The 22,538-nt window shown below is 42.7% G+C and overlaps 1 protein-coding gene across 1 annotated transcript in view; it reads right to left on the bottom strand.

Moving 5' to 3' along the window:
• TENM4 (teneurin transmembrane protein 4) overlaps positions 1 to 22,538 on the bottom strand; it is a 1,230,300-nt gene that overhangs the window by 125,751 nt on the left and 1,082,011 nt on the right. Inside the window, 1 exon segment of the mRNA XM_075592607.1 lies at positions 647 to 748. Within this exon segment, the coding sequence (XP_075448722.1) occupies positions 647 to 748 (102 nt within the window).

The raw sequence follows: 22,538 nt of genomic DNA, 5'->3' as shown, positions 1-22,538 counted from the left end.
TGCATTGTCTTTTAGGGCAGAGACCTGAAAGCCTCACAGTGACACACGTTAACGCCAGATATTCGCTGAATACAACATATATGCTGCCATTTTAGGATGTTAGATCGAAGTAAAGGGAAGACCGGTGCAGCTAATCCAAATGTCCAGTTATCAGCCGGCATATCCAAAATCACCACTGTGCCTATAGGTAAGAGTACTGGCCAAGATCCTTTACATTGGTATTACTTTTAAAGTCTAAACTTACAACATTATTTCAAAATTAGGAATACATTCAAGACAAAAAAAGGCAAAGAAAAAGCAAGAATTCATAAGTAAACTCACATCTTCAGCGGTCTACCGCAGGGGGGCGCCCCCCCTCCCCCGGATGTCCTCCGCTCCGTGCGCCCCCCTCCCTCCTGTCCGTACCTTGATTCCCGGCGTCTGGGCGTCATGACGACGCGTCTCCAGATGCCGGCTGAATCAAGGTAAGTAGGTTTACAGAGGCCCTGCAGCTCCCCCGGCACTTAATTTATGTGCCTTCGGGAAGCACGCGGGGCCTCTGTAAACCCCACGCCCCCTGCCGGTAATCTGCCCCCCACTTTGCGCACCGCTGACCTACGGGACTCAGCTTTGTAAATAAACGTCCAGAGAGAAGACTTATATTTACCTCTTCCACAGTCCGGTCCCAGGAACCCGAGAAAGCAGTGGCAGCTCCCGGAGACGCATTCACCATTCCCATAGCAGTTGCTGGGGCAATCGTCCACAGATTCTGCAAAAGGAAAGCAAATGTAAAATACCATGCGTGAGCACATTCACGTGTGACAGACCGGTCTGAAACCCTGACTTTCCCCACTATCTCTTAGCATACAGTGCTTCCACTGCAGCCAAGGATTCTGGGTAACGGCGCGCAAATGAGCACACGGTGACGCACAGATAGGCAGGTTGTCATTACCAGTCTTGTGGCCATTTTCCGTTGTACTGTAGGGCGCTCGGATTCTCTTAACATTTTGATTAGTAACCTTCAGCCTGTAATGTTACAGCCATGTTGGGCCACAGCAACCGCGCTACGTAAAAGATTTGCACACGGGAGAATAACAGTCTGAAACATTTTTTTTTTTCATTATAGCCAATTAGAACATGGAAGGATTTAACTGGTATGGAATTAACATGTAGGTGTGAAATGCAGCCTATTTACCCTTGACAGTTTTCAATGGCACTAAATCACAGACAGGCTTCATTCATTTAACCCAGGGGTATCAAACTCAGTCCTCAAGGGCCACCACCAGGATTTCAGGATATCCCTACTGCGACTGAGCCACCTGTGCTGAAGCAGGGATATCCTTAAAAGCTGGACTGTTGGTGGCCCTTGAGGACAGAGTTTGAGACCCCTGATTTAACCCTTTAGGCATTTTCACATATTTCACGAAGTTAAGTCCATAGGACAATAAAAAATAATACACATTCAGTTTAGGTACCTGCTGAAATGGAGTTTACCTTGCCGGGGGTTAGCAGGTTTGTACAAGATGAAACTAAATGACTCCTTTGCTATCAGACTCAGGGGGATATTCTACTAGCTGCCAGTGTGTCTTTATACTGTAAAACCGCGCGGTTTGACATGGTCATAAATCGCGGATTAAATCTAGCCAAAAATCTGGATTCTGTATTACAAATAGCAGTTTAATAGTTTAAACCGCGTCTACAGAAAGTGACAAACCGCGCTGTTTAACAGCAAATCCGCCCCCGGATTGTACTTTCTGTTGAAGCTGGAGGAGTACTTCCAATTTAATAGTGTCTCCAGTATATATATATATATATCCCCTCAAACCTCCTGCCAAATAACATAGGGAGAGACACGTGCTGAAAAAGGAGCACCCCTTAGGTACCCTGGGAGATATTTAAATATACTTTGCATAACCATTAGCATGAGTCACACCGCCTAAAATATTTCTATAAGATCAATACTGACAAGTCCAAAGAACCTTGTGATGAAGGAAGTACTGGTGTCACACCCAACAGGATCAGAACTCACAACCTCTGCTATTCAGGAAGCAGCTTTAGCATTAAACAACCAGCACACAAAAGCCACATGTAGAATTTCCCTAATAAATTATAAACTAACTTAGACAAATCCTCCTATTTGTTTCCGTTAAATTAAAGTAACCAAATGCTGTGGTTAACCTACAGTAGGTCAGGCCCAGTTTAAAGTGGTCTGTGTAGAAGCACAACTATGTTAAAAAATAAATAAATAACAGTATGTTTTCTTTTAGATATTTGATCACAGTTTGCCTTTCTAGAACAGCCCCATATCATATTTCCAATATGTTGTTGGCTCCAGTAAATCTGCCCCGAGTTAAGCCGCTTGGAAATTTGGTAGCTGTATGTTGAATACACAAGGTTGTGTCATCTTGGGAAAAAGACTGGTCTCTGACGCTTACCCATCTGCTGTTTAATTGGGTAATGATATGAACAATGCTCCTTTATCCTATCTGGCTGCCATGCAGACTGGTGCACCTAGGTATCAGCTTCAATGCCCATGATGGATAATTCAATTGCTTTGGAATTGAAGAGTGCTTTATAAATGGGAGCTTCAATTATTCCTGTTTAAACGTCCAGCCAAACCAAAACGTGTTTCCTGACCGAGTAAAACATTACCGCGTGAGCTGCATTACCAGCGGTTTGCCAGAGCTACGCGAGCGAGTTATTTTCTGGATTGAATGAATGGTCTAAAATAGAAAGGTTTGCTGCAGCCTATCATTTTTGAATACCATGCTAAATAGATGTCAGACAAAACTGGCAGCAAAATGGCAACAAGGAAAGAGCAGAACTTGTGTTTTCCATTAGAGCACTTTAGGCGGGGTGGAAGGTTACAACAACTATTCATTTATTGATCCATCCTGCATTTTCAACTCAATACATGTGATTGTAATCATTGGGTAATTTGACCAGACTGATGTGTGGATAATATCCACTCATGGTTTTCCTTAAGGCAGCAGTGACATGCGCGTGATAAAACGTTTTGATAGCACTCAGAACTCCTTGTTCATAATATTGAAAACAATCAAACCTTAAACCTGTGGGGGGTGGGGGGAATTACTGCGGCTATACTATTTCTATAGTACAGATGCATACATAACTGAAGAAAACAGATTGCTGTAAGACTGGCCAACCATGAAGAGAATTGCTCTAGATATATGCTCATACCACTTGACAAACATGCCCATATGCTGTGCCACTAAACCTAGGCCAAGCAAAGTTGTGGCTCTATGAATTAACTCTGTATGCTACCACAACACTCTGCACTGCATTATATTGCAAGATTGTCAAACAGGCTAGAACTGAGGGTTGCTGAACTCAATTAGACCTTCCTGAACTTGCAGGGCACTCACTCTGGTACCGTTAGAAGATCTAAATGTCGCAAATATGGCGACAGCGTACCTTCTTTATTAGTAAACAGTTGTAAACTGGCGTTAAACAGGGGAAGTTAAAATAAAGAGAAAGAAAAGGGAAGACGGGTTACACTGCTAGTTCTTTGTAGCTGCAAACTGATCACAGATCAATAATTCTGGGTGTCCCTATACCCCTTGTTTGACGGTTATTAACTCTAGCCAGAGCAGAATAGTTTACAGTAAATGGAAAATATTATACTTCAAATAATCAGTAAACCATGTTACGTTTACTATGCAGTACAGAAATCAATGTTTTGTCAAGTCCTATTGTCCTGAGAACATCAAATAATTCCATTCTAGGACAGGATTAAATACAAATCCTAACATGTGACTTGAATATTTAACATGTGCATTTACACTGCTGCACTTTTGATCATGACATTTAGCAAAGACTAAAATGGTTGTAACGAAACCCCAGCCATGAATTGCTCCGCATCATTTCAACGTAAAAATCTGCACATTCTCTTACGCAGCAATTGCTCATAATATGTGTTACGTGTTGCAAGACTGCGTCCGTTTCCTTTGTGTCCCCTGGAGACTGGAAACACTGCATGTTGGATTTTAAAATGAAAAAAAAAAACTTAGTCAAAGAACAATTGCTGTTTAGCATTGTCAATAAGTGAACGCGTGATTTTACAGTACCACGGTTTCCCCATAAGAAATCACGGAGATGGATGGAATGTTCTATTCAGAAAAACCCAGTTAAATTATTATGTCAGTAGAGGGGTCCTATGCATGCACGGAAGTTATGTGCTGTACTCTGGTTGTCTCAAGTTATCATTGTTAAGTTAAACATTCTCCCCACTCAAGTGACAAAACACAACTAAAATGGTGTCTTTCACCATTCATAGAGAGTGGGGTGCAAGGTGTATGTAAATGTCACACATAAGAACCCATTTAATTTGCTGTGCAGCTACCCTGTGCCAGGGAAGCTTTGAACTCCATTCAAATTAATACAGCTGAAAGTTTCCCCGACAGAGAAGTGGCTTTACGGTATATTAATTCTGTGGCATAAAGTCTGACATTTTTACAGGTTAATTCTGACGATCGAGTACTTATATGGTCTTAGTTCAGCCTGTCCTGGAACAGGATTGTTCATCTGTTTCCCCCCTTTGCAGCTCTGCCTGATAGCCCTTTATATTTCAGTTGCATGTTTTCCCTGCTCTGAAAACTGACAGTGCCTGTGTAATCGATACATTATTGTTACACATTCCCTTTTCTTAGGCCGTGCGTATAGTGCCCGCGACGGGCGACGGCGACGCAGCCCAAAAACAAATATATTGCTGCCGCCGCATGTGCTTATAATAAGGGCGCCGGCGGCAATGCGACGGAGCAACGGTGCGGACTTTGGAAGCCGGGAATATTTGATTTTTCAAGGGCTGTACCCTCATGTGACAGCCCCTGAACAAATCAAATGCCCGGAAGCCCACGACGCCGCCGCAAAGCAAAATATAATTTTTGCTAGCGCCGACGGCTGACGTCACCCGTCGCGTCGCCCGTCGCAGGCACTATACGCGCGGCCCTACACTGCCAAGGCTGGTTGCCTTGCCAACCTCTTTTATCCCCCTGGCTAAGTGGACTTTTCCATACTCCCCTGACTGTATTCACAGGTAGCAAAGTCCTGTCATTATTCTTGTGTGACAAAGATTACTCACTTCCTTTTCCATCCTAAGCAGGCTGAGTGAGTGCCTCTCATGCTATCTACCCCCTGGCAAGGCCATTCCATTTTTACCTTCCCTTGATACAAAGCATTCGACATAGAGAAGCACTCTCTTACCACTCCACAACATCTACAAGTACCCTTTATTTGCTGTGACTTTCCCAAAGTTAAGAAAATACATAAGTACTTGTTGTGCTTACAAAGAGGGATGAGTTAAGCTATCTGGCCTCATTCACTTCCTACACGTGACCCTGGTTCCAGAATACAGCCTCCTCACTCACAGGATCCACATTGAATAATAGGTTGCCCTAAACTTATCAATTTATAACAGAGAGAAAGTATTCCACTGATTAAAATAGTATGTCCTACCTAAATGGAGACCTTGGCCGTATCCATGTCCTTGACAGATTTTCCAATGTCTAGGTCAACCTTTAGTAAATGTACAATACCGGTGCCTTCTAGGTCACAGGAATGAATAATAGGCAGCATCTTTAGTTATTTGATCGAACGGGACCAAAGGTTTGAAAAGGGTATATACAACATCTATTCATATCATGCTCTATATACAGCAGTGGTTTCAAATCTATTTTTGGCTAAGGAACCCTTTGTGAAATTCTACAGCCCCCAACCCTCTCTAATAATGTGTCTGAGATCAGATGCATTGTAAGGACCCCCAACCCTCTCTAATAGCGCCTCTAAGATCAGATACATTGTAAGGAACCCCAACCCTATCTAATAGCGCCTCTAAGATCAGATGCACTGCAAATTGTTCTCTATTTAGTACAATTTTTAAATGACCTGAAAAATACAGGGGGTACACTTCAGGGATGCCTGGGGAACCCAAAGGTTCCTAGCAAACCCTGTTGAAAAACACTGATATAGAGATATCACAATCCTCAAGGAATCAACATATCTCAGAGCTACTGGAGTTCTTTTCCAATGACAAACTTGTAGAATATAGAAATTAAAAAAAAACTCAGACTTCACAAAAACAAATACAGATGGAATTGCAGCGACCCGCATGTCCCTGAGTTATTTGGAAAGCTGTCTCTGGAAATACACTTCAGTGCTGGCAACTGTGTCTAAAGTTGGCTACAACCAAGCATCACACAAAAAAACAACAACAACATCCTTGCAGGAATTTGATAGACTTGGTTAATATAATCTAATTTAAAAATAACCGTATAGAAAAAATACGTATTCAATTTAATTTCGTATATTAAAGTGAAGGGAAATAAGCTCTTTTTACGATATCAGTAAACTGTAATGGTTCTATAAAGTTGTTATCGTAACACAAGCTAGCCGCTTTTTGTTTACACTGCATGCCCCCCTGCAGGACAACGTACCATGGAATGCTAATGATGGATGGAATTTAATTAATAAATGTATTGCACGGCTTTAAATTACACCACCTTTATGCGTCTGGAGAATTATTTAGCACCAAATCAATCCCCATTAACCTTGGTAGATCAAAGGAATAAAACATATCTCCCAAGCATTTTCCTTTAACCATCAGAAGGAGACGAATACATGCAAATGTTAGTGGGTGATATCAGGATGTGTGTAGTGTGCATGTTTATGCTATTATCTATTATTTAGCCATTTACAGGCGTAAGGATCTGAGAACTGCATATGCCTGCTCTTTGATCATATGCCTGCTACAGCATTGCTCTAATTCCATCTCGACACTACAAACGTGGTAAATTAAGTTTCAATAACCAGCAGAAAGTGTATACTCCTAAAGCAAAGTCTTTGCTGCCTTGGTACAGTATATCCAGAAATAAGAATCTGTCATCCTGTGTTTACATTAGAGCATTACTTATGTTTTCAAGTGCTTCTATCATTAAATACCAAAAGGAGACTGGTACAGTATGTAGAACAAGGTTTCCCAAAAGAAGTTGAATGTTCTGTTGTGAAATGTCTAGAAGACAAGGCAGTGGGTTGATACCCTTTGGATTCTCCATGATTTGGGGTTGATGCAAGCGATACAATCAAGAAGTGGAACTACTGAAAACCCAGCCGACTGGAAGTGGCCTTTTGCATGAGTTTTTAATGCTGCACATCCCACACAGAAATAATCAAGCCTTCTGCTCGTTAATAAGTATGTATCTTTTTTATTTATATAGCACCAATCTTGAACACTTAACAGAACGTATATTAGCGTACAGGGAAAACCATTCCCTGCCCCTACATGGAGGTAGGTTGGCCATGCAAACTCTAATAAGGTTTAGGAGGCTCATTCCGAATAAAGAACCATGAATGCACCCAAGTCTCATGGAGGCAGGGAGGGCAGATTGGCTATCTCCAGAGGGGTTTTAGAGGATCATTCTGTATGGTCAAACTAATTACTCATATACAACGTTACCACTGTTTGTAAGGCTTTATTAATTTTGACATGGTTGTTATCATGACTACAGTTATTGTTTGTGCTTCTGTACAGACTCGTGTAACCCATGATTTCCCATGGCAAATGTCCTGACATTTGGTAGCTTTAAGTAGATCGGCCAAGTTACCCCAGTTACCAGTCTGATGATTACCCAGGCTGGTCTCTCTTCTTCATATTAAACTATCTAATAGAACGTCAACTGGAGATGCTCCAACAATTTGCATAGGAAACTTTGGTACACTTAACACTTTGGCTGCCAGAGGGGCCAGCAAAACATTGGTCTGCAATGCGTTCTTAGCCCCTTAAGCAGACAACTGGTTAACATAAACTGTTTATTTTACACAAATAACATTTTACCAAACACCGCTCATTTGTATATAACTTATATATATATATATATATATATATATGTATATAACTTATATACACACACACTCAATAGGAGTAAGACTATCGCCCCTAGCTTATCCCATTAGCTGAAACTTCCAAATTTTGACCAATGGGGGCTAGATGGGCTACTTCTGTAGGTACAGTTGGAGGATGGCAGATGTGAACAGTTTTATCGGTGACACTCACGAAACCGATAACTGAAATGCTAAAAATCAGTGAGACTCACCGAAAATCTGCAAGAATTGATATGCTTGCAAAGCATTTATTTATTAAATCTGTCTGGTTTTCTTCCGCCAGTTTTGGTCTTTAATAGTTTTTGGTCTTTCTGGATTTTATCGCAGGACACAGGGTACAAGACAGGAGGGTGTGGAGGTTACTCATCTCACGTAAGTCTCACGTCTGCAAAACGGAGGTAATGCAGGCGCAACAGCAATCATTCTGAATGTTTTCTTGTGACTTTGCATTTAAGGACAGTTATGTACTGTACAGTACATCTGGATCCAAGATACCTAAGTTACCCAAGATACCCCAAATATCTGCAAACAGAATGTGGTTTTCCTTTGAGATGTAACCCTATTGATAGAGCTGCTGTTTATATCTTCTTGCGGTGCTATGTAGTAACAAAGGAGGGAGAGGGAGTAAGGCCGGGCTTATAGTGCGCACGACGGCAACGCAACGGATGACGTCACCCGTCGCCAGTAGCGAAAGTTATACTTTAACTTTCAGCTACGTTGCTGGCGACAGGGTGATTGATTGGTTCAGAGGCTGTCATGTGGCGACAGCCTCTGAAAAATCAAATTGAACCCGCTACCAATTTTCCAGACGCGCCGTCGCTAGCGCTTACAGTCATGTGAAAAAGAAAGTACACACTCTTTGAATTCCATGGTTTTACATATCAGGACATAATAACAATCATCTGTTCCTTAGCAGGTCTAAAAATTAGGTAAATACAACCTCAGGTGAACAACAACACATGATATTACACCGTGTCATGATTTATTAAACAAAAATAAAACCAAAATGGAGAAGCTGTATGAAAAACTAAGTATACCCTTACTGCTACCATAGGAATTAAGATGCTAAGTAGCAGACAGGTGCTGCTAATCAAATGCCCTTGATTAATTGATCATCAGCAAGTGTGACTACCTCTATAAAAGCTGAAGTTTTAGCAGTTTGCTGGTCTGGAGCATTCAGGTGCGTGTTAACACAATACCAAGGAGGAAAGACAGCAGCAAAGATCTTAGAGAAGCAATTGTTGCTGCCCATCAATCTGGGAAGGGTTATAAGGCCATTTCCAAACAATTTAAAGCCCATCATTCTACGGTGAGAAAGATTATTCAAAAGTGGAAAACATTTAAGATAGTTGCCAATCTTCCCAGGAGTGGACGTCCCAGCAAATTCATCCCAAGGTCAGACCGTGCAGTGCTCAGAGAAATTGCAAAAAACCCAAGAGTTACATCTTAGACTCTACAGGCTTCAGTTAGCATGTTAAATGTTAAAGTTTATTACAGTACAATTAGAAAAAGACAACCAAGTAGGGTTTGTTTGGAAGGGTTGCCAGGAGAAAGCCTGTTCTCTCTAAAAAGAACATGGTAACACGGCTTAGGTTTGCAAAGTTGCATCTGAACAAACCACAAGACTTCTGGAACAATGTCCTTTGGACAGACAAGACCAAAGTGGAGATGTTTGGCCATAATTCACAGCGCCACGTTTGGCACAAACACCTCATACCAACTGTCAAGCACAGTGGTGGAGGGGTGATGATTTGGGCTTGTTTTGTAGCCACAGGACCTGGGAACCTTGCAGTCATTGAGTCGACCATGAACTTCTGTATACCAAAGTATTCTAGTGTCGAATGTGAAGCATCTGTCCGACAGCTAAAGCTTGGCTGAAATTGGTTCATGCAACAGGACAATGATCCCAAGCACATCAGCAAATCTACAACAGAATGGCTGAAAAAGAAAAGAATCAAGGTGTTGCAATGGCCCAGTCAAAGTCCAGACCTCAACCCGATTGAAATGCTGTGGCTGGATCTTAGGAGAGCTGTGTATAAACAAATGCCCACAAACCTCAATGAACTGAAGCAACATTGTAAAGAAGAGTGGGCCAAAATTCCTCCACAACGATGTGAGAGACTGATAGTCATACAGAAAACGATTACTTCAAGTTATTGCTGCTAAAGGTGGTTCTACAAGCTATTGAATCATAAGGTGTATTTATTTTTGTTAAATAAATCATGACACGGTGTAATATGTCATGTGTTGTTGTTCATCTGAGGTTGTATTTACCTAATTTTAAGACCTGCTAAGGACCAAATTATTGTTATTACAGTATGTCCTGATATGTAAAACCATAGAATTCAAAGAGCGTGTACTTTCTTTTTCACACCGCTGTATATATAATACATCGCTTCAAAGAAGCACCCCAATTACAGACATGTGAAAATCAGAAAAAAGGTGCATCTTAGAATCGAGGAAATATGGTATATTAAATGAGTAAAATAGCCCTTCTCTGGAGCAGCTTTCCAAATGTTATAATATGTACATCTTCCTCATGACATTCTCTACAGGGAGCTATACTCTGCCTAAGCAATACGGCCTCTGGCTGTGAGTTATTGCTACAAGTCAGCCAGATCTGCCTTCATCTCCCAGGGAGAGGTGCAGGCAGCCCCCCTAATCACATCCACAAAAAGAACGTTCTCTTACGAACGATGTGTATGCTTTTCCTGCTCATCGCGCATTGATGTTAAGAGGTTTTAAATCCATTATAATGGCTGTGTGTATGTTTTATCTATTTAGTGCCAACGATGCACGCTGCACTTTACAAACGACACAGAGAAAGCTTACAATCCAGCTATATTATAGGTTGACACACTTTCTATTTTTTGGGGCTCACAAAAAGATTGTTTTTAGTAGGCTACATACCATTAACATATCTACTTAGATTGTAAGCTCTTCGGGACAGGGACTCCTTTTCCTATTGTTTTATGTCTGAAGCGCTTACTCCCATTGTGTTATAATATTCTGTCACGTTTATTGTAAAACGCTACGTACCTGGATGGCGATCTATCTATCTATCTATCTATCTATCTATCTATCTATATATACAGCAGGGCCCCGGGTATATGGCGGGTTCCGTTCCAGGGGCCCGCCGTATAGTGAAAATCGCCGGAAAGCGGATCCGGCGATTTTCAGTTCTCTGCATGCACAGAACGGCGTTTTTCACCGTTCTGCGCACGCGCGGCCTATGGTCTGCGCGCGCAAACTACGGTATGCGCGAGCAGATAACGATCTGCGCAAGCACGCCGGGCGCAACCGCCCATCTGCGCATGCGCGACTGCGGATTAAAGATGGCGGTAACCCTTCTCGGCACCGCTGTATAAGCGGAACGCCGGATAACGAAGCGCCGAAAAGCGGGGCCTTCCTGTATATGAGACGTTTCAGGGGAGTACCAATGTGCACAAAAGCTGAATTTAAAAGGAGATTTCCATCTGCCAGGTTTGCCCCAAAACAATCGTTTGCGACACTTAGATAAGGAGCACATGAAGCCTGTGTACTAAGAGCTTACACCTTAGCTTACACGCCTCTCTGTCATCTGATTGTAACCAGGACTGACATATTTAGCCCCCCCCTCTGCTTGGTTCGTCCACCCATCTCTATATACACAACGCAGAAGAGATATTACCACTTCCAGCACTAAAGGCGTTTAACAGAGCTAGCTCAGAAAGGCAGATGTCGGAGCAACTAAACAGCATTTGTTCATAAAACCCTGGGCTAAATCCACTGCATAAAAAAAGGGGGTGGGGGGGGGAGATGAATATGTCAGTGGGTAACATAAACCTGATTTAAGAGATATACACCTTCTCCTGCTGCGGACACACCAAGCAAGTGAGAACAGCATGGAGAGAGCAGATGTGGATGCACACATGATGTGGATGCACACATGATATCCCAGCTTCAGCACAGGTGGCTCAATCAGAGGCTCAGTCTTTGACTGAGCCTCTGATTGAGCCACCTGTGCTGAAGCAGGGACTAATTGAGCCACCTTTGCTGAAGCCGGGATATCCTGAAAACCTGTCCTGTTGGTGGCCCTTGAGGACAGGAGTTGCCCAACCCATGTTCTACATCTCCTACTGCTAAAGATAAAACAGATTTTACAATTCCCACAGAGCAGAACTTTGCACATGGATACCCTGATATCCAAAACATATGCCAAACTAGGGGTAGTTTTCAGGAACAAATCCTCCCTAAGTCTCCTGGTCAGAAAGCGTATCGCACAGCAGATGCCAATGCCAATAATAAACTACGGGGACATAGTATATGGCTCGGCACCCCAAACCACCTCAGCAAACTTGACACTACAATTCAATATGCCGTTTTGTTCTCCAATGCAACTACAACACACATCACTGCAAAATGCTCAAAGAACTAGATTGGTCATCACATGAGTCTAGGGGCAAAGTTCATCTTTCCTGTCTTGCCTTCAAATACTTTATGGGCAAGCTACCCAGCTATCTGAACAAGCTCCTCACCCCTACCACATGCAGCACTTATCATCTGAGATCTGACTCCAAAAGACTGTTCATGGTCCCAAGGTTCAGCAAAGTATCCGGCCGCTCCTCCTTCTCTTACCGTGCACCCCAAAACTGGAACAACCTACCGGAGACTCTCATATCCACCACCAGTTTAAGTTCTTTCAAAATATAATGTATACCCTGTTCACTTATGTAACTGTATTTGTAACCATGTATTATTTGTCTCAACTCCATGCGCAGGACATATTTAAAAATGAGAGGTAACTCTCAATGTATTCTTCCTGGTAAAATATTTTATAAATAAATAATAAATGAATGAAATGTTGACTTTGTGCTTTCTCCCCTTGGATTATATTGCAAACACAACAGGGTGAAAAAGGCAACACTGAAGTAATACATTACTAGTTGAAAAGGGTCAATCATATCAGTATTTGAAAGTAATAATACAGATGCAGCGGCCGTTATCCGACCATGTCTCGGGTTGAATCAGGCACTATAGTGCGTGGTGATTCGAGATGGTCCGCTGCAGACTAAATGGCCCATCAGATTAACACAGCAGGAGCCCCTGCATTTGAATGGGACTCGCGCTGTGTTTATCCCACCGGGTTGTACCTGTGTGTAAGTGACGCGCAGTAAGAGATAGGCTGAATCAGCCACTCTACCTGCGCGCCCCTAACAGACGATCGCGGGGGGTTTATTTAATATGACAATATGGTAGCAAGGGGTCACCGGAGCTGAAGCGCATCGATTTTCAGGTCTGGGGACCCCCAACTTCCTAAGTTACAGGACCGTTATGGGGTGCCAGTATCCCTGCAATGTTAAAATCTTCAGCGTCACGTGACCGGAGGCCATTAACATGGCGGGGATACCGGCACACTGTACCGAGGCCTGTATCTCCGGAAGGAGGGGGTCCCCGTGGCTGAAATCAACTTTGTTCAGCTCAGGAGGCCCCCTGCTCACGCACACTATGAATAAAAATAAAATGTAAGCAGCTTCATTACCTTAGCAGCTATCCGCTAAGGTAATGATTTGTTCTTGGGGGGGGGCGCGGGGGGCATGTTTGATACTAGTGTGCGGGAGCAGGGGGTCTTCTGAGCTGAACAACGTTGATTTCAGCCACGGGGACCCCATACTTCCCGAGTTACAGGGCCCGTTATGGGGTGCCGGTATCTTCTGCAATGTTAACCTCCCACGGTCACGTGACCCACATGGCGGGGATACCGACACCCTAAAACGGGGCCTGTAACTCGGGAAGTAGGGGGTCACCGGACCTGAAATCAATGTGGTTCAGCTTCGGAGACCCCCTGCTACAATCCTAAAATATTAAAATTAAATAAAACCCCCGCGATCGCATGTTAGAGGCGCCCAGGTAGAGTGACTGATTCAGCCTCTTACTGCGTGTCTCTTACAGACTGCTAGACCCCGGTAGGATTCACAGTAAGGACCCCTGCTGTGTTAATCCGATGGGCTATTAGTCTGTTGCGGCAAATCTAGCGAGGATCTCGGGGAGATCTCGAAAAAATACAAAAAAAAAAACGAGAAATGGTCGTATCCTGGCCACTGCATCTGTAATATTTGTATATACAGTGCTTCCCCATAGTGTCGATTCTGTACACTATTACTGGTGTATTCGTACCTCATACACAACGCAGGTAAAGTACATCACAATCATATCCCATGCAGCAATCACACACATCAAAGGCACGTTTGTCAAAGCATTGTGATTGATTTATGGATCATTTGCATGTTATTTCCCAGAATCCCTGGCTGCAGTGGAAGCACTGTATATGGCAAGAGATAACGGTTAAAAGCAGGTTTGCAGACAGTAATGTGTTCACAAGTTGTATTTGTATTTGCTGTACACTGTACGGTGGAGGGTCTTTGTCACTAATTTGGTGTCTTGTTGCTTCGTATTGCAAATCCAGTAACCAACCTCACACTGATGAGACCCATGAGTAGGGTTATCTTTAACCCAGGCTGCGCTGACAAGCTGTGTAATGCAGCAGGCTTTAAAATGGACAAGAAGCAAAACGTGACACACTGAGCGCTCATTTGCATGTCGTTACCCAGAATCCCTAGCTGCACTGTAAGCACTGTATGTTATGAGGTAACTCTCAATGTATTACTTCCTGGTAAAATATTTTATAACTAAATAAATAATAGATAATAGGGGAAACCAGGGTTGCAGACCTGTCTGAGACGTGAATGTGCTCAAAATGGGTATTTTTATTTGATGGATTTATTGCAAACAGGGTACAAACATATTATTTCAGGGAAAATATCCCCCTTTTCAGATAATGCACTACATAAATCAGCCACTTTTTAGAGGGAAATCGCTGGCAAATTGCTTTCAAAGTTATCCAACAGTTGACGCTCGTGTTTCTATTGCAAAATGTACATTTTCAGTGTAGTCCTAAACAGTGCTGCTTCCCATTGCAGAGTTCTTTACAATTATACATCAGAGGCCTGTATGGCAAGACATGGTAGTGCTCATGTGCAAAACAACCTCAAAGGGAACCATTTTTATTGTCTTACCCAATTACAGGTGACAAGCCGAGTGTTTTGCCCAAGATTACTCGGTGTAAGTGATCAAGACGGGGACTGAACCCAAAACCTGCTTCACTGAAGTCCAGCCTACTGAAAAACCGCACCAAATCTCCCGTCCATTTAACAGCCCCAGCTGCGATGTGAAGGCAACGACATAACCCCAACCCTAGATCACATTTTATGGCCATTGTTCGTCTACAATGAAAATAAAAAACGCTCTCACATTTGCGAGCGTTGGGCCTGACGCGTGCATCTATTTCGCTGTTAGTTTTTTCAATGCACTAAAAGGAAGCCTTTGGTAACATCAAATTGATTTAGACAGTAACGTTTAAGTATCAAAACAATAAACCAGATGACAAAATGTAACACACACACACACACACACACACACACACACACACACACACACACACACACACACACACACACACACTTTGCACTGTTACAGCAATTTCCCTTGTATTCTACCAGCTAGTTCAAGCAGTTTGACTTTAATGTCCAAGCTTATTTATGAGTCCCCGCTGGCGCTGAGCTCGCTTACCTTAGTCAATGTAGATCGTCACATCCACGCTCACGTGGTGCGCTCATGCGTGGGCACACACGCTCGCAAAAATGAAGCAAGGATAGGTTTTTCCATACTTAGTTAAATTATGGTGGGTACAAAAAAGTGACAAAAACCCTCCACAGCAAAGCATATAGCAAATGGAAATATTACTGCATGGTCATTTGCATGTCTTAGACATTTTTGCATAGCAGTATAGCCAACCACACACTGATGAGACTCATTAAGGTCGAAACAGCTGTCTGTGGGTAGGTTTACTGGCTATGCATCTTATTCCTGGCTGTGCTCAAAGCTGTGACCATGCAGCAAGCTTAAGCCTATAGGGTACCATGTTAATGGTTTTGAAGCAAAAGGTGGCACTGTGTGCTCATTTGCATGTCATTTCCCAGAATCCCTTGCTGCAGTGGAAGTGCTGTGTGCTGGGTGATAATGGTGAAAGGCGGGGTTGCAGACCTGTCTAAGACATGCAACATGCAAATGAGCATACAGTAATATTTCCATTTGCTACAGTATATATAAATATATACTTAGGGATTATGTTAGTCTTTTTGTGTGTTCATATATTACCTCCATCCCTTAGCACCACTAGTTTCCCTGTTTATTTTCAGCATCTGCTGCTCTAGTTTTGACAACTATGATGCAAATATTATATGTAATTTAGGGTTCTGGTCTAGCCTTTGTGTATATATAGTGTGAGCGACTTCCTTTTGTGTGATATATATATATATATATATATATATATATATATATATATATATATATATATGTATATATATATATGTATATATATATATATATATATATATATACTGTAATTGAAAGTACATCTTTTCGTGGAAACAAATGACCCTGTAAGCATATTATAGTGGAGATAAAGGCAAATGTGATTATGCAAAACCTGCATTGTAATGGAAATATACTGACTTCTATAAGTGAGGCTCCACTACGGCCTGTACGACTGCTCATGTTATATTGTATTCTACACCACTGACAATGTGTGTGTTGGATTTATTTTTTGCATTGTACAGCTGAGTACACCCGCACCTGACAGCTGGTAATGCCTTGTCTGGGGCATGGTAATCCAGTCATTATTTCTGAGCGCTCGTTCACAGTCTCTTGTGTTGCGAGGCACCTGGTTAGATGTCAGAGCTGCTGACGCCAACTCATAGCTGCCGGTGCTCACATAGTTCTAGTTAGGCGGCCTGATTTAATTGGACACGTTCTCGCTCCCCTCTGCCGCTGAAGGCCCCGGTGTGACTTTCAAAGCAGTAGTTCCTGTTCACTGCCCTTTCAAAGTATACATGCTACCGTCCACAGTAACGCGGAGTATCACATGCGACGGTTTGAAGTTACCTTCTAATTAAAGAAGGGAAGCCCAAACATCATTGGAGCTTTTAACAATGGCAGCTGCTGAACACCACCGCTGGGCTTAACCCTTTTGCTGCAGAAGGGCTTGCAAAGCTGGGAGTATATAGAAACACACCATATCTTTATACAGTGCAACGTACAGCATCTATTTAAGACCCACCTTAATGCACTTGTGGATTATCTACACGAGGGGAAGTGAGGCTGAAGGCCAACACGAGGATCCTGCAGGAGGAGTCAAACAAACCCTGATGTGCACTCACCCGCCCAGGGCCGTGTGAGTGCTTATACTGTATATCTGTTCGATATATCTCCTATCCTTACCCCCACTCACCTTCCATGCATCGGTTTTGATTTGAAGTCTACCTAATCACTACAACGAGGATAAAGATACCAGTACAATCTGGGTGCTCACACAGGCAGGTGTGAGTTTATGTATATCTATTTTGTTTTACTTTCCATCCACTCTGCACACCCATCAGAAAGAAAAGAATAGAGGCTGGGGCGCTCCCTTATTTATTAGGCTTGTTGTATGGCCTATTTTTAATGTATAACCAAAATAAGGGGTAGTGTATACTTGCCCTTGTTGTTTTCTGCAGCTGGACCTGTAGAGAAGATAAAGCCCGGAATCTTCTTGAAATGGCAGTAGAATCGATGGATCGGTCAGCGCATGGATTTTTTTGCTCACAGGATGAAAAGAGAAAAATGGGGGACACGTGATTAGTGTTTAAATAGACAAAGCATTTAACCAATAATACAATGTGGTTGTCTAAAATAGATCTTGTTTAAAATAAAATAAAATAAAAAATAAAATAGATAAAAAATATATATATAAAAAATATATGTATATATATATATATATAATGGAGAGGGAGAATGTATATACCTTGGTTAAAAGCCTGAATTTGGGCTTGGATGGAAAGGTCTGAATAAAAACCACTTCATAAATTTAAAAAGTTTTTAAATGGAATTCTGTTGTTAATGGTGGGATGAGGGATGTTAAATAAAAGCTGTAATAACGGTGGGGGCAGGTGATTGGCGCGCTCTTGCGCAGCCTGCTGCCAAACAGGGACGGTTTATGCTGTTAGTGCAGTGCTATGCAGCCTACTGTCTAAAAATAGTGATGCTGGTTTGGCAGTGTTCGTTGTATTTAAATGTTGCCTGAAGCAGTAGCTTCCTCCTCCTTCTACTTGGGGTGGTATGCGGTGCTAGTTTAGTAAAAGATTATAGCAAGATAAAATAGAGTTTCTGGTGTGGGGGTGACTGCCTACTCCTCCTGATGGAGGCGGTTCGCAAGTGACTTCTCTCCCGGGTGCCCGATTCAAAGGAAGGAAGGGCCAAAACCGGTGAGTGGATGAAACATAAGTTTATTAGGTGCATAAACAGCAAACAGGAAAAACACTTACAATACAGCTTAGGCAACAGCCCAGCCTCAGCTCGATCGTCCGATGGCGCTCCTCCGACCGGTGTATCCCCCGTGATCGCGTCCGATGGCGGGAACCGGAAGGGGAGGGCTTACCGGATGTCAACAGGCTGGCTGGGTCCTTCAGGTAATGGGCTCCGGCAGGGAACTACGCGTTTCGCAGTGATGCTTCGTCAGGTTCCGTAGTTACGCGTAGTTCCCTGCCGGAGCCCATTACCTGAAGGACCCAGCCAGCCTGTTGACATCCGGTAAGCCCTCCCCTTCCGGTTCCCGCCATCGGACGCGATCACGGGGGATACACCGGTCGGAGGAGCGCCATCGGACGATCGAGCTGAGGCTGGGCTGTTGCCTAAGCTGTATTGTAAGTGTTTTTCCTGTTTGCTGTTTATGCACCTAATAAACTTATGTTTCATCCACTCACCGGTTTTGGCCCTTCCTTCCTTTGAATCGGGCACCCGGGAGAGAAGTCACTTGCGAACCGCCTCCATCAGGAGGAGTAGGCAGTCACCCCCACACCAGAAACTCTATTTTATCTTGCTATAATCTTTTACTAAACTAGCACCGCATACCACCCCAAGTAGAAGGAGGAGGAAGCTACTGCTTCAGGCAACATTTAAATACAACGAACACTGCCAAACCAGCATCACTATTTTTAGACAGTAGGCTGCATAGCACTGCACTAACAGCATAAACCGTCCCTGTTTGGCAGCAGGCTGCGCAAGAGCGCGCCAATCACCTGCCCCCACCGTTATTACAGCTTTTATTTAACATCCCTCATCCCACCATTAACAACAGAATTCCATTTAAAAACTTTTTAAATTTATGAAGTGGTTTTTATTCAGACCTTTCCATCCAAGCCCAAATTCAGGCTTTTAACCAAGGTATATACATTCTCCCTCTCCATTATATATATATATATATACATATATTTTTTATATATATATTTTTTATCTATTTTATTTTTTATTTTATTTTATTTTAAACAAGATCTATTTTAGACAACCACATTGTATTATTGGTTAAATGCTTTGTCTATTTAAACACTAATCACGTGTCCCCCATTTTTCTCTTTTCATCCTGTGAGCAAAAAAATCCATGCGCTGACCGATCCATCGATTCTACACCCATCAGAAAGCCTGTTATTCTGCACAAACATCAATGCATGTTTAGCATTTATTGCACCTATTGAAGAGTAATAAACTAAATATTTTTAACCGCTCATCCTAATATAAATCATAGATCATATTGTTAGATCAATAATAGGGTGCATAAGGAAAGATACTAATATATACACATATTATCCAAGAAGGATAAAAAGATTTCCTTTATGTGCACTCTCTATATTATGATGTGAAATACATATATATTTAATAGGGCTTTTAGATCAGTGATAACTGTTAAAACCAAAAAAAATAATAACATTTTATTACATCAGGTAAATCAAGTGACTCAGTGAAAATGAAATAAGGTTTAAAAAGTCCTATTCACAAAGGGAATGAGTGGTAGGAGACTCTGTATTCTTTGGCAGACTATAATTCACATTAATATGTGTGTCTGTGAAAAGATTCTTCAGGAATGTTCAACACAACTTATGAAACTGTTAATAGAATATGAATCCAAAAGATTAGAGACAGTGAGAAAAGAGATGGAAACCCTTAGACAAGACCTACCGATATGGCAAGAAAATCCTGAATTTGAAACCTTAGAAATTAATCTCCAATCCAATGTGGATAAACTAACTAAAGAAATGAAGGAACGAAAACATAAAAAAATATCTTAGGGATTTTACGGACTTTAAGGACGGTAATATATTTAAATACAGAACACGCCCCTATAAGAACAAATCACAAAACTACAGAGGATCATCTGGTGAATGGGAGGCATCTGTAAGTGACTTGGAACCAGAGGCAGGACCAAGCACCACAGAAACAATATATACAACAAATCCCAATTTCCCTCCCCTATTACTCCTACCACAAAGAAGTAACCCTCGTTTTTTAGAAGATCCTTTATACCCATCCCCCCACAAGAGAAAAACTAGAAGGGGAAAGGGAGGATTACTTAAGAAACAGAGAGAACTGGGGGTACCAGGGGAGAGGAGGACAGAGGAGACGACAACGAACGAAAAAGAATCGCAGGTACTGTAATCAATTTATCCCTCAAAGTTCTCAATCCTTTCTGGTTACCTGATGTAATCAAATGTTATTATTTTTTTGGTTTTAACAGTTATCACTGATGTAAAAGCCCTATTAAATATATATGTATTTCACATCATAATATAGAGAGTGCACATAAAGGAAATCTTTTTATCCTTCTTGGATAATATGTGTACCTATTGAAGAGTGTCGTAGTATTCCTCTCACCCCGTGCGGCCCCATTCTTTTCTTGTTTTCCACCTTAAAACACACCTGCGAAGCATATGGTTAGCTCTGGGGCTGATTCTATACACCTCCATCATAAACCTCTGCCCCTTACAGATACCCTTATCAGAACGCCCTCCTACTCCCTGTACGTTCTTCCTACTTACCAATTAGATTGTAAGCTCTTCGGAGCAGGGACTCCTCTTCCGAAATGTTACTTTTATGTCTGACGCGCTTCTTCCCATTATGTGTTATTTGTATTATTTGTTATTCATATGACTCACGTTTATTACTGCTTTGAAGCGCTACGTGCATTTATGGCGCTATATAAATAAAGACAAACATACAAGCCGGATACATGATTTGAAACCTTGCACCTCGCTGCAGCGCTATAATACTTCCAGGAGCACTCTGTCAGGGAAAGGATAATAACCTTTACAAATGTGTCATGCGGTGGGAAAATATTGTGTCCGATCAAGTGTAATCTCATTTTGTCGTCTTGTCTCCTTCCTCCCTGTAACTCTGGGGGGTTCTCGCTCCCAGGGAAGCCCATGGAAACATATTAACCAAGATTACAGTGAGGTTAAATGCTTAATAATAGCACAGTCTCCAATCCTAATGATTTACAGCCGGCTTGTCATATAATTGAAGAATCTTCTTGTGAAAACCTTTATAAAACTGATAAGAGTAAAAAAAATATATCATACAAATGTATGTAGCCCTGTTTCCTAATGAATACAGTGCGCTATCAATGCTGTTCAACCTGTTGGCTCGCAGGGCCTAAGCCTCCGCCACGGAGAGCCTGGGGCAACACATGTGAATACAAATAACCTTTTACCAAGTGCAGCGCCTCCACCTGTGATGGCTCCCAGCAGAGTGGAAGTTGTTCCTCACAGGACAATAATATAATACCACGCACACAGCATATAAAACAACCAATGACTTTACTAATAGCAACCATAACCTTGCATGTCATAAACAGGTGTCCCTCTGTATAGGATGACACTATAATACAGCGTCTCACAGGATGCGACCCCTTCACCGTGTCCAGTTCCCAACACCACAATCCCACCCCCCCAAAGTGAGGTATGTAGGAGTGACTGCGCAGCCACTATGTTCTGATGTTATAGTTGGTGCACTTGTAGATGTTACCTGCCGAGCGCTCCAGCGCTCGCGCCTGCCAACGGACTTCGCAAAGGATTCGACAATGAAGACACTCCAGGGACACCTTCCGGGGCGATCCCACCCAGTCGGCTGCTGCTGGGCTGGTAGAGGTCTGAGCCCAAACCTCTGTATGGTACCGCGGCAACCTCTGGGTCTCACAACTCTCCTACTGATACTAAGGGCGGGTTCCTATCTTAGGGCCTTCCCTACATCAGCTTCACTCACTGTGACTCAGGGACTAACTGGGCCAGGGATATGTGGCCTAGTGTAGGGGCTACTTGCCTCCCTACACACAGAGCTCCTTCCTCCTCTGGCTCGGTTCTGCCAGCGTGCTCCCCTGCGCAACCTCCTAACTCTTCCTCCCGCGAATCTGCCCGCCCTATTGGCTCCCTGGCATCACCTGGTCTCGATAAGGGTCCCGTAGTCCCGTGCGCTGCACCCTATCGGATTGCCTCCTGTTTCGCGGGCTCTCGCAACCCCTTCCATGGGCTCTCCATCGCCACCTCCATGGGCTCACCGCGCATGTATAATAATAATAATCCCCAACGGCAACTTCCAACACAAGTAAGGAGCTTCACCCCACTCCGTTATACTCTTATTAATTAACATTAATCCAACCGCCCCACTCGCCCTTATTTCCAGCTCTTCCTTTGGGTCTCTGAACATTACGTGATATACGACTATATCACACAATAACAGGTGCATGGTCTATTACTCCTCTC

Source organism: Ascaphus truei, chromosome 3, assembly GCF_040206685.1.
Source record: "Ascaphus truei isolate aAscTru1 chromosome 3, aAscTru1.hap1, whole genome shotgun sequence".
NCBI lineage: Eukaryota > Metazoa > Chordata > Amphibia > Anura > Ascaphidae > Ascaphus > Ascaphus truei.
The sequence above is the reverse complement of the archived record's forward strand: the minus strand, read 5'-3'. Positions and strand labels throughout refer to the sequence as shown.